This window comes from Hesperophylax consimilis, chromosome 4 (assembly GCF_061612785.1).
Source record: "Hesperophylax consimilis isolate HC1 chromosome 4, BYU_Hcon_1.0, whole genome shotgun sequence".
Lineage (NCBI taxonomy): Eukaryota > Metazoa > Arthropoda > Insecta > Trichoptera > Limnephilidae > Hesperophylax > Hesperophylax consimilis.
Window position 1 is genome coordinate 40,095,545 of NC_142839.1, and position 15,759 is coordinate 40,111,303.

At 32.1% G+C, this 15,759-nt stretch overlaps 2 protein-coding genes across 3 annotated transcripts in view; one reads left to right on the plus strand and one right to left on the minus strand.

The window, feature by feature from the left end:
• Positions 1–15,759, minus strand: part of wb (wing blister) — a 393,659-nt gene that overhangs the window by 302,344 nt on the left and 75,556 nt on the right. The window lies entirely within an intron of this gene.
• LOC149424717 (uncharacterized) lies at positions 3,632–12,091 on the plus strand. 2 transcript variants are annotated; one of them, XM_089630962.1, is made up of 3 exons: positions 3,632–4,648; positions 6,801–6,953; positions 11,127–12,091. In XM_089630962.1, the coding sequence occupies exons 1-3, from the start codon at positions 4,026–4,028 to the stop codon at positions 11,170–11,172; spliced, it is 822 nt and encodes a 273-aa protein (XP_089487088.1). In that variant the 5' UTR covers positions 3,632–4,025; the 3' UTR covers positions 11,173–12,091. The 2 variants fall into 2 exon arrangements, with proteins under 2 accessions (XP_089487088.1, XP_089487089.1); XM_089630963.1 differs by having other exon boundaries at positions 11,217–12,091.

Here is a 15,759-nt window from a genome sequence, read left to right on the forward strand (position 1 = left end):
TATATTTAAGATCGTATAGTGTCTTCAGACTAGTGATAAAACTTGAGCTAGCTTGTCTGAACTCTATAAATAATCCTTATCCGTGATAGTCAGTAAAAGTAAGTAGTAGTAATAAAAAATTCTAGTGCTGTAATTCTAGCTCTTTATTTCATATATGACAATAATTTAAATGGTTTATTACAATTTAAATATATTCAGACATCTGCCGCCATACAGGCGTCGTGAGAAACAAGGATAGACGCCCGACACTCATTGACAGTAAGTATCTATCTAAAAGCTACTTTGTAAAATAATTCCCTAATAAACTCTTGTGTGTCTAAGTACTCTGCTGTATTTATTTTGACATAAATATGTAGTTCCACCCACATTCCTCGGTTACGGTTCATAAAATTATTTGTACGAGACGATCGCAAACTTATCCTCCTAATATTAACTTTATGCTACTTGTAAGTAAGCAGAATAATACAATGTTATATTCGGGCAATCTAGACCCAAATCCATTAAAAATATTTGTTTCACTTACTGTCGCAGACATACTCTTAAAACGAACACTATCTTCCAAATTGGACCTCATCTCATGGCAACACAAATTAAAGATTTGGGTATCACTTTTCAATAAAATCTTTCATTTGTTAACTACATTACGGAAATCTCTATCAAGGGCTTACAAAAATTTGGATTTATTAAAACTACGATATTTTGCCATTGTTATAATTAGAAGTTGACTTGAGTACTTGATGTCTCGAATCCATATTATAATATTCACATGTATGTTTTGATATAATACAAACATAAATAAATTTGTATGCTTTCTAAGTTTAAAATGGGTATTCCATCACGCTTTTACACTATCTGAACATGCTGAAAATGTCGAACAAAAGGATTTTCAGTGAAGGTTTTTAAATGAAGGTATTTGATAGTTCAGAATTGCGCTTGCATTGCAAAGCTTTCGGATTTCATTACGTCACTCTAGAAGTATTAGAAGATATTTCAGCGCATTAATTCTGGAACTTACTACCATATTATGTACTCCCTATTGCCCAGTATATAATAATAATGATAATAATATATAAATAAATTTTAAAAAAATTATATCATTGATGTCGCTATTCCAAATTCATGTAATATTAAAAAATCTGTTTCTGAAAAAAGTTAGAAAATACACAGATTTAGGAAATGAGATTAAAATAATTTGGCATTCTCACGCTATAAAAATATTACAATTTATTATTTCGGCTACTGTCATTATGCCTAGCTCTCTAATTTAAAATTTTGGCGTATCATATCTGTCAAAGAATTTATATATAAAAATGCAAAATCATTTTAAATACATGTAGGATTACGAAAGATTTTTAAAATATTTATATTGAGGGATCAGTAGGATTTATAGGTCCAGTTAGGAGTTCTACCGAGCCGAACCCTGTCGGTGAATTATTTTCCCATTTGATCTCTGGTGAGTTGACGTGTTGTTATTGTATTGTTTTGTATATATTATGCTTATATAATGCACTTACATAATGTGGATTGACTAGATGATCATTTGTGAAATGTTTAGTTTTTCCTGTGGGGAAGATTTAACCCGGACATAAAGTATAAAAAAATAATAATGTTTTTTTTTGTAATGTTATATATATTTACTAATGTATTATTTTTAAGAAATATTTATTGGCCTGAAACACCAATTTAAGTTGAAAAATTTTCAGAGAAAAATACATGCCGCCGACGACATTTTTTAATTCCCATCGGTAGCATGTACTTTTTCTCCGACGATTTTATTTAGGAAAAAAAAAATAAAAAACTCTATAAAATCAATAGAATTGAAATTTTGAAACAATGTTGGATTCAAATACACATGCTTTTTTTGAAACAGCGTCATCTGTTGGACCAAAAAGCAACACATGCTATTGATTTAAGATTTTCACGGCCAAAAGTATTTTTGTTATTTGTTTTTGGGGTATTATGCCGTGTTGCGCTAACTCCTTCTTTAGCCAACGTTTCGGACAGCATTGCAGTGTCCATCATCAGGGCAGATGTCTAGACATCTGCCCTGATGATGGACGCTGCAATGCTGTCCGAAACGTTGGCTAAAGAAGGAGTTAGCGCAACACGGCATAATACCCCAAAAACAAATAACAAAAACACATGCTATTGTTTCTCTATCTGCACGGACAGACTGAGCCAAAGCAATGCGATTCTATCAACAAACAAAACATCTTTAAACATATAATTACACGTTTCTCTTTGACGTTAAATATGTTTTCTAATAAGAACACAAAAACAATTTTAAACATTTACTACAATACATATTTCTCGTTTGACGTTAAATATGAGTTCTAATAACAACACAAAAACAATTTTAAACATATAGGTACTACAATACACGTTTCTCGTTTGACGTTAAATATGTGTTGAAATAAGAACACAAAATTAGGTATTCTAGTAAAAATGTGTTTATTTTATTTTAACAAGGTTAGCTAAACCTTCGAAAAATATTTTATAGTGATTTATAATAAGAATTTTTGGTAATTGAATAGAAAATATAAAACAAGAATGTTTTCATAATGTTTTCCCCTCTTGAAGGTGTTAATATTATGAGTTGGCATAAGCTAGAAATATACCGTTAACATCATTAGTAAATTAAAAAAAGAGATTGGAACTTGCATTTGAATGCTCAATACGAATGATTTTTCAATAACAGAGCCGTATTAATTATCCAGGAGATGAATCCAATCAACCTTTATCTCGATCTATCGTACATCAAAGGATCGAATCATCCCACATTTAAATGAATCCTGTGATTCAGTAAATTATTAAATATGTAATTGGGTCTGATTATACTGTAATATCTACGAGATAGGAATGGTTTATCTTATAGATTCTTTTGGAAGACTTATGAATATAGTTTCTCATTGTGGATTATACTTTACTAATGCTGTTAAATCTTTAGATAACATATGTGAGAAAGACGTTGAATATCTATTCTTACCTTCTGACGTTTTATAATAAACTTTCATCGGGAAGAGCTTTATTGAGTAATTAATTTCTTAATTTAGTTTTATGTTTATGAAATGGAAATCGAATTATATGGTGAGAAAGAGCTTTAGAGTTTATTCCATGGGGGGGAAGGGAGGATAAGAATGATATCAAACATATTTTAAAATATTTGCTTATCTTAATAAACATTGTTTCAAATCACGATACGATTCGTATGAAATCAAATACAGAATCGTTGACGAATCTTTCAAAGCGAAATCACTAATCTTGCATTTAAATATGTAAAAAATCCTTTACCATTGTAATAACATTTAATTAATACTGCTTTTACACAAATGATGTCTAGTAAACAGATGGTTATCGCAACGACATAAACATAAATTGTATTTTGTGTCGCAATAAATGGCTGACAACGCATCGCGCTGTAATAAAAGTATTATCAAAAAAATACGGTTCTTACTATTTTGAGAATCAATATTTGTTTGCTAAAAAAGTACGTGAGGCGATATTACAGAGCCGCTTTATCAGTAGAATTGGCGCTGATATCCGCCCTTATCAGAACAGTTGAGTGACGTTAAATGATACCAGAGTAGTTATACAATACAGTTCCTAGCGAGCCGGCTGATCATAATAACATGGTCTCCTTCAGAGAACCAACGGTTTACTGACAGATTCCTAATATATAGAAACATAAATAAAACGCTGTTAACTTTATAAAAGCCAACTAGTGCTATTAATGTCAGCGCGGTAGCTGTTAGCTCTCCGAGTGAAGCGATCGTTATCTTCTCGCGCCCGTTTAAATTCTAACGCACTTTGCACAATGTGTATTAAAATTTTGCTTTGTGTAAACACTCCAACGACAAGGATGTTGTCACCACGCTACTTCAGAAGCCTGTTTTAAAATCGGCCAATAAAGCATGTGTCCGTGAAGTCCATAATGTGATTCCACATGTAGTTAAATTAAATCACCAAGTTTCAAGTAATAGTTAAGTTAATTGTGCAATAGTGAATTGATTGATAAATAAATCAAAATGTCGAACAGATCCATCCATCTGCGTCCCAAACTGGACAGACTGGATGATATTCCGACAACTGTGAATTCCGGAAAAAGAGACCGGCGAAGCTTTATGGACACAGAATCAACTACAGAAAAGCTGGATATTCCTACCAGGAAGACGCAGTCTTTTGGAGCAGGAAACACCAGGACTCCGCCTCCTCCGAGGATATCCATTTCCACAATACATGAAAATAAGGTGCTTGAAGTTCAGAGAAATGGTACAGTGGAATCTGGTGGGTTTGAAAGAAATGCATCTGCACAGAATAGCGCTAATCACAATCCTTACAGAAAGGCTAGCAAAATAGCAAGGCCGCTCTCAACGGTGGAATCTGGTGGGTTTGAAAGAAATGCATCTGAACAGAACAACGTTAATCAAAATCCTTACAGAAATACTAGCAAAATAGGAAGGCCGCTCTCAACGGAAGAATCTGGTGGGTTTGAAAGGAATGCATCTGAACAGAACAGCGCTAATCACAATCCTTACATAAAGGCTAGCAGAATAGGAAGGCCCCTCTCAACGGGTATGGGAGCTGTCAATCCAGGATTTACTACAAGCAGAGGATCTTCAATCTACGGAGGAAGCTTGGGAAGCTTACCGTTAGTATAACCGTTGCATATCATATATAACGAGGTCGTCTCCTTCAACGAAATTTCAAATTTATTGAATCGTTATGATTAGAACAAGCTGAAGACAGAACTTTTGGAATTTATTTTTAAATACCTAATACCTAGTACCGAAGATAATATAAATAGTCATGCCAAAAAGCTTTTGTATTACAGTATTGCCATTTGATTTATGTATTGTACTGCGTGTGACTGCGGGGATCACTACTGCATACATTTTTATTTTATTATTTTTTTTATTTTTTTATTTAGTTACTTTTTTAAATAATTAGGTACATTTTTGTATGGCACATGAAATAAAATATATATATAAAATTAAAACAGATCATTGAAGTCCTCCTCACTAGGAGATCCTGTGCTGAGGGGGACTATATATGTTAGAGTACGTTTACAGCAACTAAGATGATGTTTTAAATATATTAGCTAGTTCTTCTTCTGATATTTCCTTAAGCCAAGATTTGATGTCCTTAATGTAGTTATTTTTCGTTTTCCTTTGTTTGATGTTGAGAGGGAGTTTATTATATAATATATATATTTAACCAATAACTTCAACTCATAACTTCGTCATTTTAGGAGATAACGAAAAACTATTTTTTGTAGTCGTTAATAACTCTTAAATATATACCGAGTGCATTATCAATAGAATTAAAAAAAAATAGAAGACGAATACCTTATAGGTACCTACCGTCCAATTGGACTGGAATCTTATGGGTGATAGTTCTTAGTAGAGATTAATGACATACGCATTATGATAATATTGTACAAACTAGTTTAAACTGACACCTGGTAAAACGAAATTCTTTAGGTATATCAGATACACTAAACCATATTTTGGTAAAGATATCGATTAAAATTCACAGAGTCACAGAACTAATTAATGTGTAAACATTTCTGAGGACTGAACATATATGTTGAGAGCGAAAAAGTGAAAATGAAAAAAGAATTACTTTAACAAAAAATAAACGTATAGAAGTAAAAATAACATGTAATAAAAATCTTCAAAAATAATCACCCATATATTTGAAAATCATGTACATACTATGAACTAACTCAATAAATAATTAATAAAAAGAGAGGGCTTGGTAAAAATCGTTGAGTGTATATTAAGGGTGGAGACAACGCCAAACGCATCATGGTTTGGCCTAATTCAGCGTATCGCTTGCCATACTCTACCAATGTCGAGCGATACGTTGATATAGGCCATGCCACGAGAATATAGCGCAATTACAACGTGGTATGTCACAGGCATAATACGGTAACTTTTTAAAACATATAAACATTTTAAACATTTTAAATCAGCTTCATAGAACGTTTTACCTGCCTAGAAGATATAGTCTTAAAAAAATCAATATCTCTTAAATCTTGTGGGTTGAAAATTCAGAGATATATTTATATAAATACATTATTACTAAGTGAAAATTGTATCACTAGGAAAAAACATAAATATTGTTGGAGTATGCTGAAACAATGAATTCGTCATCGCTATCAATCACATAATGTGACAGATCTGATGTTATCTTCCGTAGTAGGGCGTTAAGTAAAGAAGAAGATGGTTTGAAAGGGAGATATATATTATGTTAATACGAATTTCATTGAGTTGATTTCTCACAAAATAGACGCTATACAAGTTATCCACTTATTATTAAATGGAGCGTGATAATATTTAAAAAAAACTATAATAATTTAGCGAAAATTGTGAAAATATTTTTGTTTTGATTTTAAGAAAAAAGAAATATACACAATTTCATTAAAAGTTCATTAAAAAAAATTCTAAATATTCACTACCTAATTTACATAAGTACATTTTAATATTGCTGATCTTAAGAACAAACAATTTTTTCTTTAATATATTCATTCTACTTACCGTCGTTAGGCTACAAAATTATATAAATCACGACTCGCTTAAAATAGAGCAAAAACTTTTCGGCAAATGCCTAAGTTGCATTTAAAGATACACTATGATTTTTGCATTTCGTCATGATATATTATTAACACAAACGCTAATGAACACGTGTTCCGATATTAAAATGAATTTACTAAGATTAAGAAGCGGCTTGCAGTCTCGTTTTTAATTGAATTACCAATAATTTAAAGAAAAAATACATTAAAAAAATTGTCTTTCCAGGGTGATAAGAGAACAGTATTGTTGTTGGGCTCGGTGGACCAGAAGAGAAAGAGTCCTCTTCGGCATCATATGGATCCTTGGATTCGTTGTACTATGTCTCTTGGTTACTGTTGGCAGTCTCTTGGGGATCACTAAAGACGACAAACCAATCTGGTAAGTTTTATCTATTTATTCTACCCAAAATCTGATTTACTTCACACCGCCAAAGACCGATTTATTTTTCTCGCCCTTATAATTAACTCATAACCCAAAGAAAATCAGGTCTGTTCTCAAGAATTAATTAATTAAACATCTTTTTGAAAATATGATTTAAGATTTTCACGGCCAAAAGTATTTTTGTTATTTGTTTTTGGGGTGTTATGCCGTGTTGCGCTAACTCCTTCTTTAGCCAACGTTTCGGACAACATTGCAGTGTCCATCATCAGGGCAGATGTGTAATTTATGTTAATAACATATCTGCCCTGATGATGGACACTGCAATGTTGTCCGAAACGTTGGCTAAAGAAGGAGTTAGCGCAACACGGCATAACACCCCAAAAACAAATAACAAAAAAAAAAAAATCTTTTTGAAAAGATATATCCAATATTTCAAAAGTTCTAGACATAAAAGTACGGTAAAAAACATTATACTGTGCTCGTTTTCTTTTCTCTTATTGAGGAACTGCAATAATTCTAACTTAAATTTCTGCATATTTTTTACTGTTGTAGTTAGTTTTAAAAGTTAAAATATGTTTTTATAGTTGCATTTTTTTGGGTCTCCGAAAAAGGTATCCCGTGACATCACCTATGGCCAGTCTCAAAAATCCTTCGTTTTTTTTATCCGGCGCTGTACTTTGAATGAGAATCGAGACGTTTTTATTCTTAAGATTACCCGCTTTTAACAACAAAGAACACTAAATAAAATGTTATCATCTTGTCACTAACGTTATCGTATTGAATCAAAATATCCATGTATCCATGACCGCATCTGATAAACAATTTACTACTGCTGTTTAAAAACCTACATTAAAATATTTTCATCGGTTCAATGGTGAATGTGGACCAGAGGTGCCGAGAGATTTTATAATTCCCCACAGGTTCCTTTACCTTCAATTTGAAACAAAATTCTATAGAAATTAGGACAGTTTTTTTTAAATAACCTAGTTATTTTCGGATTTTCTCTTTCGTTCAGGTTTAAAAAAAAACCTATTTGAAAATTTGCTGCGAAGGAAAATAAAAAAATTGTGCGTTCCCAAAAATAAACAAGAAATGCCCAAAATCAATCAATTTTTGATTATTATGTGGTTTAATTCAAGATTTGAATATAAAGCTTGGTGTTTTCTCTTTCTAACACCGTTTAGTGAACTAGAAATATGATTATCTCTAATGACTTCTATAAGACCATGTGAATTGTTCTCAAAAGCAAACAAATTAGCCGGAGAGGTTAAAAAACATCGAGCCATGTTATTATTGCAATTTATTTTTGGATACTCTTTAAAAGGATCTTTTCTCAACATTTCCGACAGAATTATCTGCCCTGATGATGGACACTGTAAAGCTATTCGAAATGTTGACTAAAGAAGAACAACACGCAACACGGCATATATTATGCAAAAAATCATAATACTTTTGCCATAAAATCTCAAATCAAGTAAAAAAAACTACGATTGTAAGAATATTTTTGTATGCATTTTGCAGTGCGCATTTGCATCAATGAGAATGATTGTTTCTCGTTTTTTGTTTTTGTTTTACTCTACCACCACACGGGAGGCCCTGAGGAAATTAGTTTTCCTAATTATGAAAATAGTTTCCCCTATGATGCACCGGTGCCGAAGAGATCAATGACGCTAGTTCCTCAGAGAATCTTCCAATGTAATGCAGTTATAACATGGACAGAATACTTACCTGAGTATGTCTGTGCTTTAAAGATTGCAATCCACCTGTTAAGATAGGGGAATCTATCAAACGGGCCGCTCGTTTCTTAAAATAATATAAATCAATGTTTTCTCTGCTATCAAAGTTTTTATACAATTGATTGAATATCATTCAATCCTCAGAAGATTAAATAAAAATAATAATTATTCATTAGTCATTTTAAACACTGAAAGATTGTCTGATTTGAATTGATTTGGTTAGTATCTATGATATATCTTCTTAATATGACAACATTGTATCCTACGACTATTTTATGAGGCTACGTGCTAATTTCTACAGTAATTATGTTTCCATCGCGATTGGTGCGGTCATTTGCTATTTAGATAACATTTTAAATATCACGATGAAGCTCCCTAAAGCAAGAAGATAGATGGACATACGAATACATATTGTTTTCCCAAATTATTGATGTACGATCAAAATATAAATATCAACTTAAATGAAATATTCTGTGTCATTATTTTGGTAATAAAACACATGTTTACAATAATTCAAGTAGTTATTTTTAGTTTACAATCTTTTATAATCTCTAAATAGTATACGCGTCTGTCTGTTTGTGTGCTTATTTCTTCTAAACTACACATCGGATTTTGATAGGATTTTCACTGTACTTTAAAAAAAATTTCTCGAAAGATTTACATATATAATACATAATATTATACTTTTAAAAAGTAGAGAAAAGTCAATGTTTTTTAATAAAGTCGTAACAAATATATTTTCGGGCGCTTTCATTGCTAACGCTGGCTAAACATTGTGAGATACATCAACATAATTAATTACTGAATTGTAAATCTTAAAAAGGCCTACAGAGAAGTAGGGCTTGGTATATGTCTATATCCTAAGGATAACCCCCCATTCCTACTTGACCTTTATTTTTAAAATTATTATTTTAGACAGGCCTGATTTACTGAGTCTAATCACCTTTAACCTACCAGAACTACTCGATCGAAAATTCAATTTAATTGCAACAATTTTATTAGCACTGAGTCTTTTATATACTCGCGTGTACCTTAATTGAATGCAGTTGTTAGCAATACTTCGTCATAAATAGTAAAAGTGTTCAACTGAACAGAATTTAGTTACAAGAACACTGGTCAACACATTTTTTGTCCCTTTAACGAAAGTAGCCAAATCTGACAGGAATTTTTACGGTGATTTCAGATATGTGATTAGTTTTTTTTCTATCACGTCAGGTTTTTATGGGTTTTAAGTTTGACTAAAATGTGTATTAATTCATATTTATTCGTGAGTTATCATTGATTTTTTGATTTTTTGACCATCCATTCCACTTGGTCATGCTGCAAACATGAAAGAGAACTTTGACAACATGAAGCTGCTGTTAACAAAAAATAAATTTGTAAAATACGAATGGAAAATATGTGGTGATCTAAAAATAGGGCTCCTACTAGGACTGCAAGCGGGATATACAAAGTATTGTTGTTTTCTGTGCGAGTGGGACAGCAGAGACAGGAAAAACCATTATGCCAAGAAGGACTGGCCTACTAGAAAGCGCCTTAAACCTGGCACGAAGAATGTTCAACATGCTCCCTTAGTAAAATCTAAAGATATCTTACTTACACCCTTACACGTTAAATTGGGTTTGATGAAAATTTTTGTAAAAGGATGGAAATGGCATGATTTACTTAAAGCAAAAGTTTCCTAAGATCAACGACGCAAAAATTAAAGAAGAAATATTCGTGGGACCACAAATAAGGGAGGTCTTGACTGATCCGAATTTTATAACAGTGTTGAGGCCAGTCGAGCTAGCCGCTTGGTCAGCCTTCAAGAATGTTGTCGAGAATTTTCTTGGAAGTCATTAAAGTGAAGACTATATCTCAGCATTGTGTCTGAAATGCTCATGGCCTATACAAATATGGGATATAACGTCACTATAAATACAGTTCCTTCACTCTCATTTGAATTTTTTCCCAGAAAATATGGGAGATGTCAGTGACGAACACGGCGAACGATTTCACCAGGACATTGCGGCTATGGAAAAGCGATACCAAGGAAAGTGGAGTCCATCTATGCTAGCAGACTATTGCTGGACCCTGCAGAGAGACTATCAAGATAATCACAAGCGCAAATCAGGAGCAAAAAAAATTAAATTAAATTAGTTTTGAAATTTTGTTTAATAAGTACCCTTCATACTATGGAAGAATTATGTGAAAAAACTTTGTTAAATAATAAAAAAAACCTGACCTATAATTTTTTTTTGTTTCATTTCGTGTTTATAGATACTAAATACATATAAAAAATTAGCTATGCTTAAGGGACTGCACTTAAAAAAATAAATGTCGACCAGTGTAATTTACAATAAAAATAATATTAACCATAGTTATTATTATTATTTTGGATGTATTAATCTTTAATATGGGTAGGTACTCATGACTGTCTTTGTTTTTGTTGCAGTCTGCCTAATTTATTCTTCGGTAGATGTGCAGAGCCGGATACGTGAATGAAAATAATGAAGATCTACTGATTCTTCTTTCCTGTTTGCAGATCTCCTTGATTGACTACCCCTGAAGATTTGGAAAAAAGGTTTACAATTTTGCAATTATTGAAGAAGAAACTAAACTAACCCTTCTCTAACAACTAACCGCTTAATTTGGTGAGTTAGAGAGGTTTTTCTGCATTAATGTAATTATTTTTCTTTTTGTGTCATAAGTAGATACTATATTAAACATATGCACGTGACAGTGTATTTGTCTTTATTTTTTTATAAAAATAAATTTAAAATTAAGTTTTGTTAATGTGGGTTCCAGACAATTAGAGAAATTAAATATTGCTTTAGATAATTATTTATTACTATTGAGAAAGTTTTTATAACAAATCGGTTCCATGATACACAATGACAATACAACAAACCTTTAAAAATAACCGGTAAACTTAACTCACATAACTAATATAACATGGTTATTATTACATCACTTTTCATGACTTTTTATCACTTTTTAAAGGTGTATTGAACTTTAATTATGTTGTGTTATCCGGTTATCGATGCAAAATAAGTAAAAGCTGTGATGTTGATTGAATGAACGAGGAAATTCTAATTTAAGTCCAACTTTTAGTTTACACAAGCGCTCCCTCTTCCGGGCAGAATTACATAAATTGTATTATATTTAGTTTAGATATTAAGTTTTAATATTAAAGGTATTTGAACATGTTTTAAATCGTTGTATGTATTAAAATCAACGCAAAAATTAATAATAAGAGCACAAATTAGAAGGAATTACACATATCAGGGGAATAGGATAAAAAAATAGGAAAGACAGAGATAATGTGGGTTAGGGGAAGGAATGCTTTAAATAAACTAATTAACCTTCACGCCGGGTAAGTTTTTAGATTCTCACGGCCAAAAGCATTTTTGTTGTTTGTTTTTGGGGTGTTATGCCGTGTTGCGCTAACTCCTTCTTTAGCCGACGTTTCGGACAGCGTTGCAGTGTCCATCATCAGGGCAGATCCGGTAGATCCGAAGATGTCGGCTAAAGAAGGAGTTAGCGCAACACGGCATAACACCCCAAAAACAAACAACAAAAAAAACCTTCACGCCGTTTCCCTGCAGGGGTAGGCAGAGGGGACGGACCGCCAAAAAACTCGGTATTGGCACACAATCCTTAGCTCATTCACGTTCATACATATTCTTCTATTGTTCTGACTCTTGATATGGCCCGACTCAAGTATCTGATTCACTTGGTCGTGCTATGTCATCCTCGGGCGTCCCCGACTTCTGCTACCATTCACATTTTCATCATATATTCTCCTTACACTCCTATTTTTGTTCATTCGCTCAACATGCCCAAACTCTCTAAGCATCCCTTTCTTGATCTTACTCATTACGCTTACATCAGCCTTGCGGATCTCCACACTTCTCACACGATCACACATGGTTTTACCACACATACGCCTCAGGGATCTTATTTCTACAGCATTCAGTTAACCTTCATTCTTTCTCTGCCAGTTCCATGCCTCACTTCCATACATCAGGGTAGGTACCAGCACTCCATTGTGGACTGCTAAAGATACAGAAAATACATATTGTGGCAAATCATTTTAAAGAAGACACTTTAAAATGTATTTTTGCACATCGATAGTAACGAAAGTTTCAAAAAAGTTTTTCTAACTAGTTTGGAACACAACTAACAGTACCTTGAAACCAGAAAGTTCCCAAGGATACCGGGTGAGTAGCGACATTTACACTAAAATCCGTTTGAATGTAAACTAGCGATTTTGTTCCATAGTGTTATTTTTTTGATCGACCCAGTACACCACTACATAAGCAATGGTCTCATTAAAATGATTTAGGTAGGCGACACATTAAGCTATACGCATCATGGCTAGACCTATTTCAGCATATACTACCAATGGGAATGTATAGTGAGCGATAAGCTGAAATAACATGCTTATAGCGTGGTCTGTCACAGGCTTTAACTGTAATCAATTCTGAAAATGTAATGTTTTTTAGATTTTCCCTTTGCCGAATGTTAATAGACATTCTAGTCGTTGTTCCTATTTCTGTGTATAATTAACACGTTATTTTAATTTTCTGAAGTATTCCCGCCACAAATAATACAATATAGCAATCTTCCTCAACCATCTTCTTCCCCTCCCAACTTCTGTCAAATCTTCCTCAAATTATGCCTAAGTAACTTCGGCTAAGGCCACTTCTAGTGCGGTATTCATATAAAAAGTGATATAAAAATATGGGATCCATGATAACTCACTATGAAAATTCAACACATCTTTCAAAAGTGATATAAAGTAATTAAAAGTGATGAAAAGCTTACCTAACCTAACCTTACCTACCAAACCTATTACACCTAGTTTTTGTTTCATCACCTTTCAAGGTGTGTTAAATTGTCATTACGTTATCATTATTTTACCAAAAATATGTAAATTAGTATAATATTTTTAAATAATACATTAAGTGAATTGTTACAAGTAGGAAGTTGGTGATACGAAGATACCTATATCTTTAAATAGGAAATAATTATTATAATATTTGGATAATTTGTATTGCGCCATTTTTGTGTAAAATTAACTCAAGAGCGCTATACGCTCAAGGTACCATAAAATGATGATTTTGATTACTCTTTCTGTGATGAATAGATACCCATTTACTGTGCATATGTAAAGACTGATATAAAAAAAACTATTATGAAAAAAATTTGAGAAATTGGTATTAATTTTATAATAATACAAACTAATTTTCTTTCTCATAAATAAGTATTTTGGAGGAAATTTGTGATGTCAGAGTTTTTAAATTTTTTAGCCGTTTATTTATTTATTTACTTATTTAACGCCCAGAGGGCTTTTACATGGTTGGTAGTATAATTTTAATTTGACAGATACTTTGAAATATAAAAAAATAAGAATAAAATTACATTTTACAAAAGCTATGCAACAAGTCATACAAAAACAAGAAACAAAAACAGAAAATTACAGCTATTTGTAGGTTTACATGATGTGTTTAGGAGTATTGTTGAAATAAATGTTTTAAATGATCCACAAAACTTGCCAAGTTGGTATTGAATATGTCAACATCACCCAAGTAATGATTTCCCATGGTGTGGAGTCGTTGTATCGGAGAGTGGGCAATGTAGTTACGCTTAAGTGTGCTGCTGTAGAATATTGTATTTTGTCGTGTTGTTACTGTGGGTAATACAATAGTTAATACATATTTGTAATATTTTGTGTATTTGATGCGTGCTTGTTGCTTACATGTGGTTTATCACATGAAAACTAATTACTGTTTGTCTTCATTTGTAAATATTTTAAAATAAAACTGTTTTTGCATTGGTTTAACTAATTTCTGTCTTATTCTTTGTTGGGCTTTTGAAATGTATAAGCGTCGACATCGGTAGTCAAACTAAAACAAAATAGAACAAAGGACTGAAAAATACCTGTAAATTGATTGACAGGCTTACATTTAATAACTTAATACGACAGTGACAATGTAGATAAGAAGTTCACTCGCCTCAAAATGGTGTTTACCAGAAGGGAGGTATTGGCCATAATGTGCACATTGCATCTCCACACTTTACAGTATTTATTACGCTAATTCTAATATCAGCTGCGATAAAACAAAATGGTAATATAGATAAAAAAAACCTACACTTTTTATAAATCAGGGCTTTTGTGATATATGTAATAAACTGGTAAATCAAGATTATATTATAAAATCTTAGATCTTTACTAAATTTAATTCCCAGCAAAAAGTGCCAAATACTTTGAAATTAATCTAATTTCATTGCACTCATTTGTCACAAATTTATATTATTATTAGTCCCCGGCGTTGCCCGGACTAGACACAGAGTTTTTCGCAATGACATGTAGTCAGTAACAAGTATCCTCTTATTTTGATCGTCCATTGTGCAAAATATCATCAAGAAGTGTCAAAATTCTGCTTCAAAGGGTGGAAAAGTGGTGGTTTTTTTTAAATCTCACGAAGACAGTGAATTTTTTTCTTTTTCGAAGGACGTATGAGCAAAATGTTCACCGGTCACTATTTTATGTATTTGTAATAAACCAGTTTAGGAAAGTATTATTCCCATAAGAGTTTAATATTATTTTTAATGTTTATTGATATTGAAACTCCGATCAGTAGATAATTGAACAGGTATACCTACCTAACGACTGAAAACATTAGTTAATAGAATTATTATTAAATTAAGGAAAATTTTGGGAGTGTTCATTATCACGAACCTTTACAGTCGAGCTATGGCTCACAGCCGTCAAAAATTCATTTAAAAAAAAAATAAAAAAATATGAACTCTTGATAACAAAAAGTAAATTATTTAGTTTCAAATTTATAAAAAAAGATAACACAGTAAAATACCTAATAGCAGTCACATTTTTGTGATTATAAAGATAAAATGATAACTACTAGATAATAACAATTACAATAGAAAACACCTGCGATACACAATGAGGAACCTACGTAAAGACAGGCTAATAGCAACAGACATCTGGCTGATAACGATTGGCTAGATAAATTTTATACATTTAAACAATATTGGTAAGGGACCTAAGATTAGAATTTTAG

Coding starts and splice junctions, on each gene's coding strand:
- LOC149424717 (XM_089630962.1), top strand. CDS start 4,026: ATGTCGAACAGATCCATCCATCTGCGTCCCAAACTGGACAGACTGGAT. Junction 4,649..6,800: donor GGAAGCTTGGGAAGCTTACC/GTTAGTATAACC, acceptor TTGTCTTTCCAG/GGTGATAAGAGAACAGTATT. Junction 6,954..11,126: donor AAAGACGACAAACCAATCTG/GTAAGTTTTATC, acceptor TTTTTGTTGCAG/TCTGCCTAATTTATTCTTCG.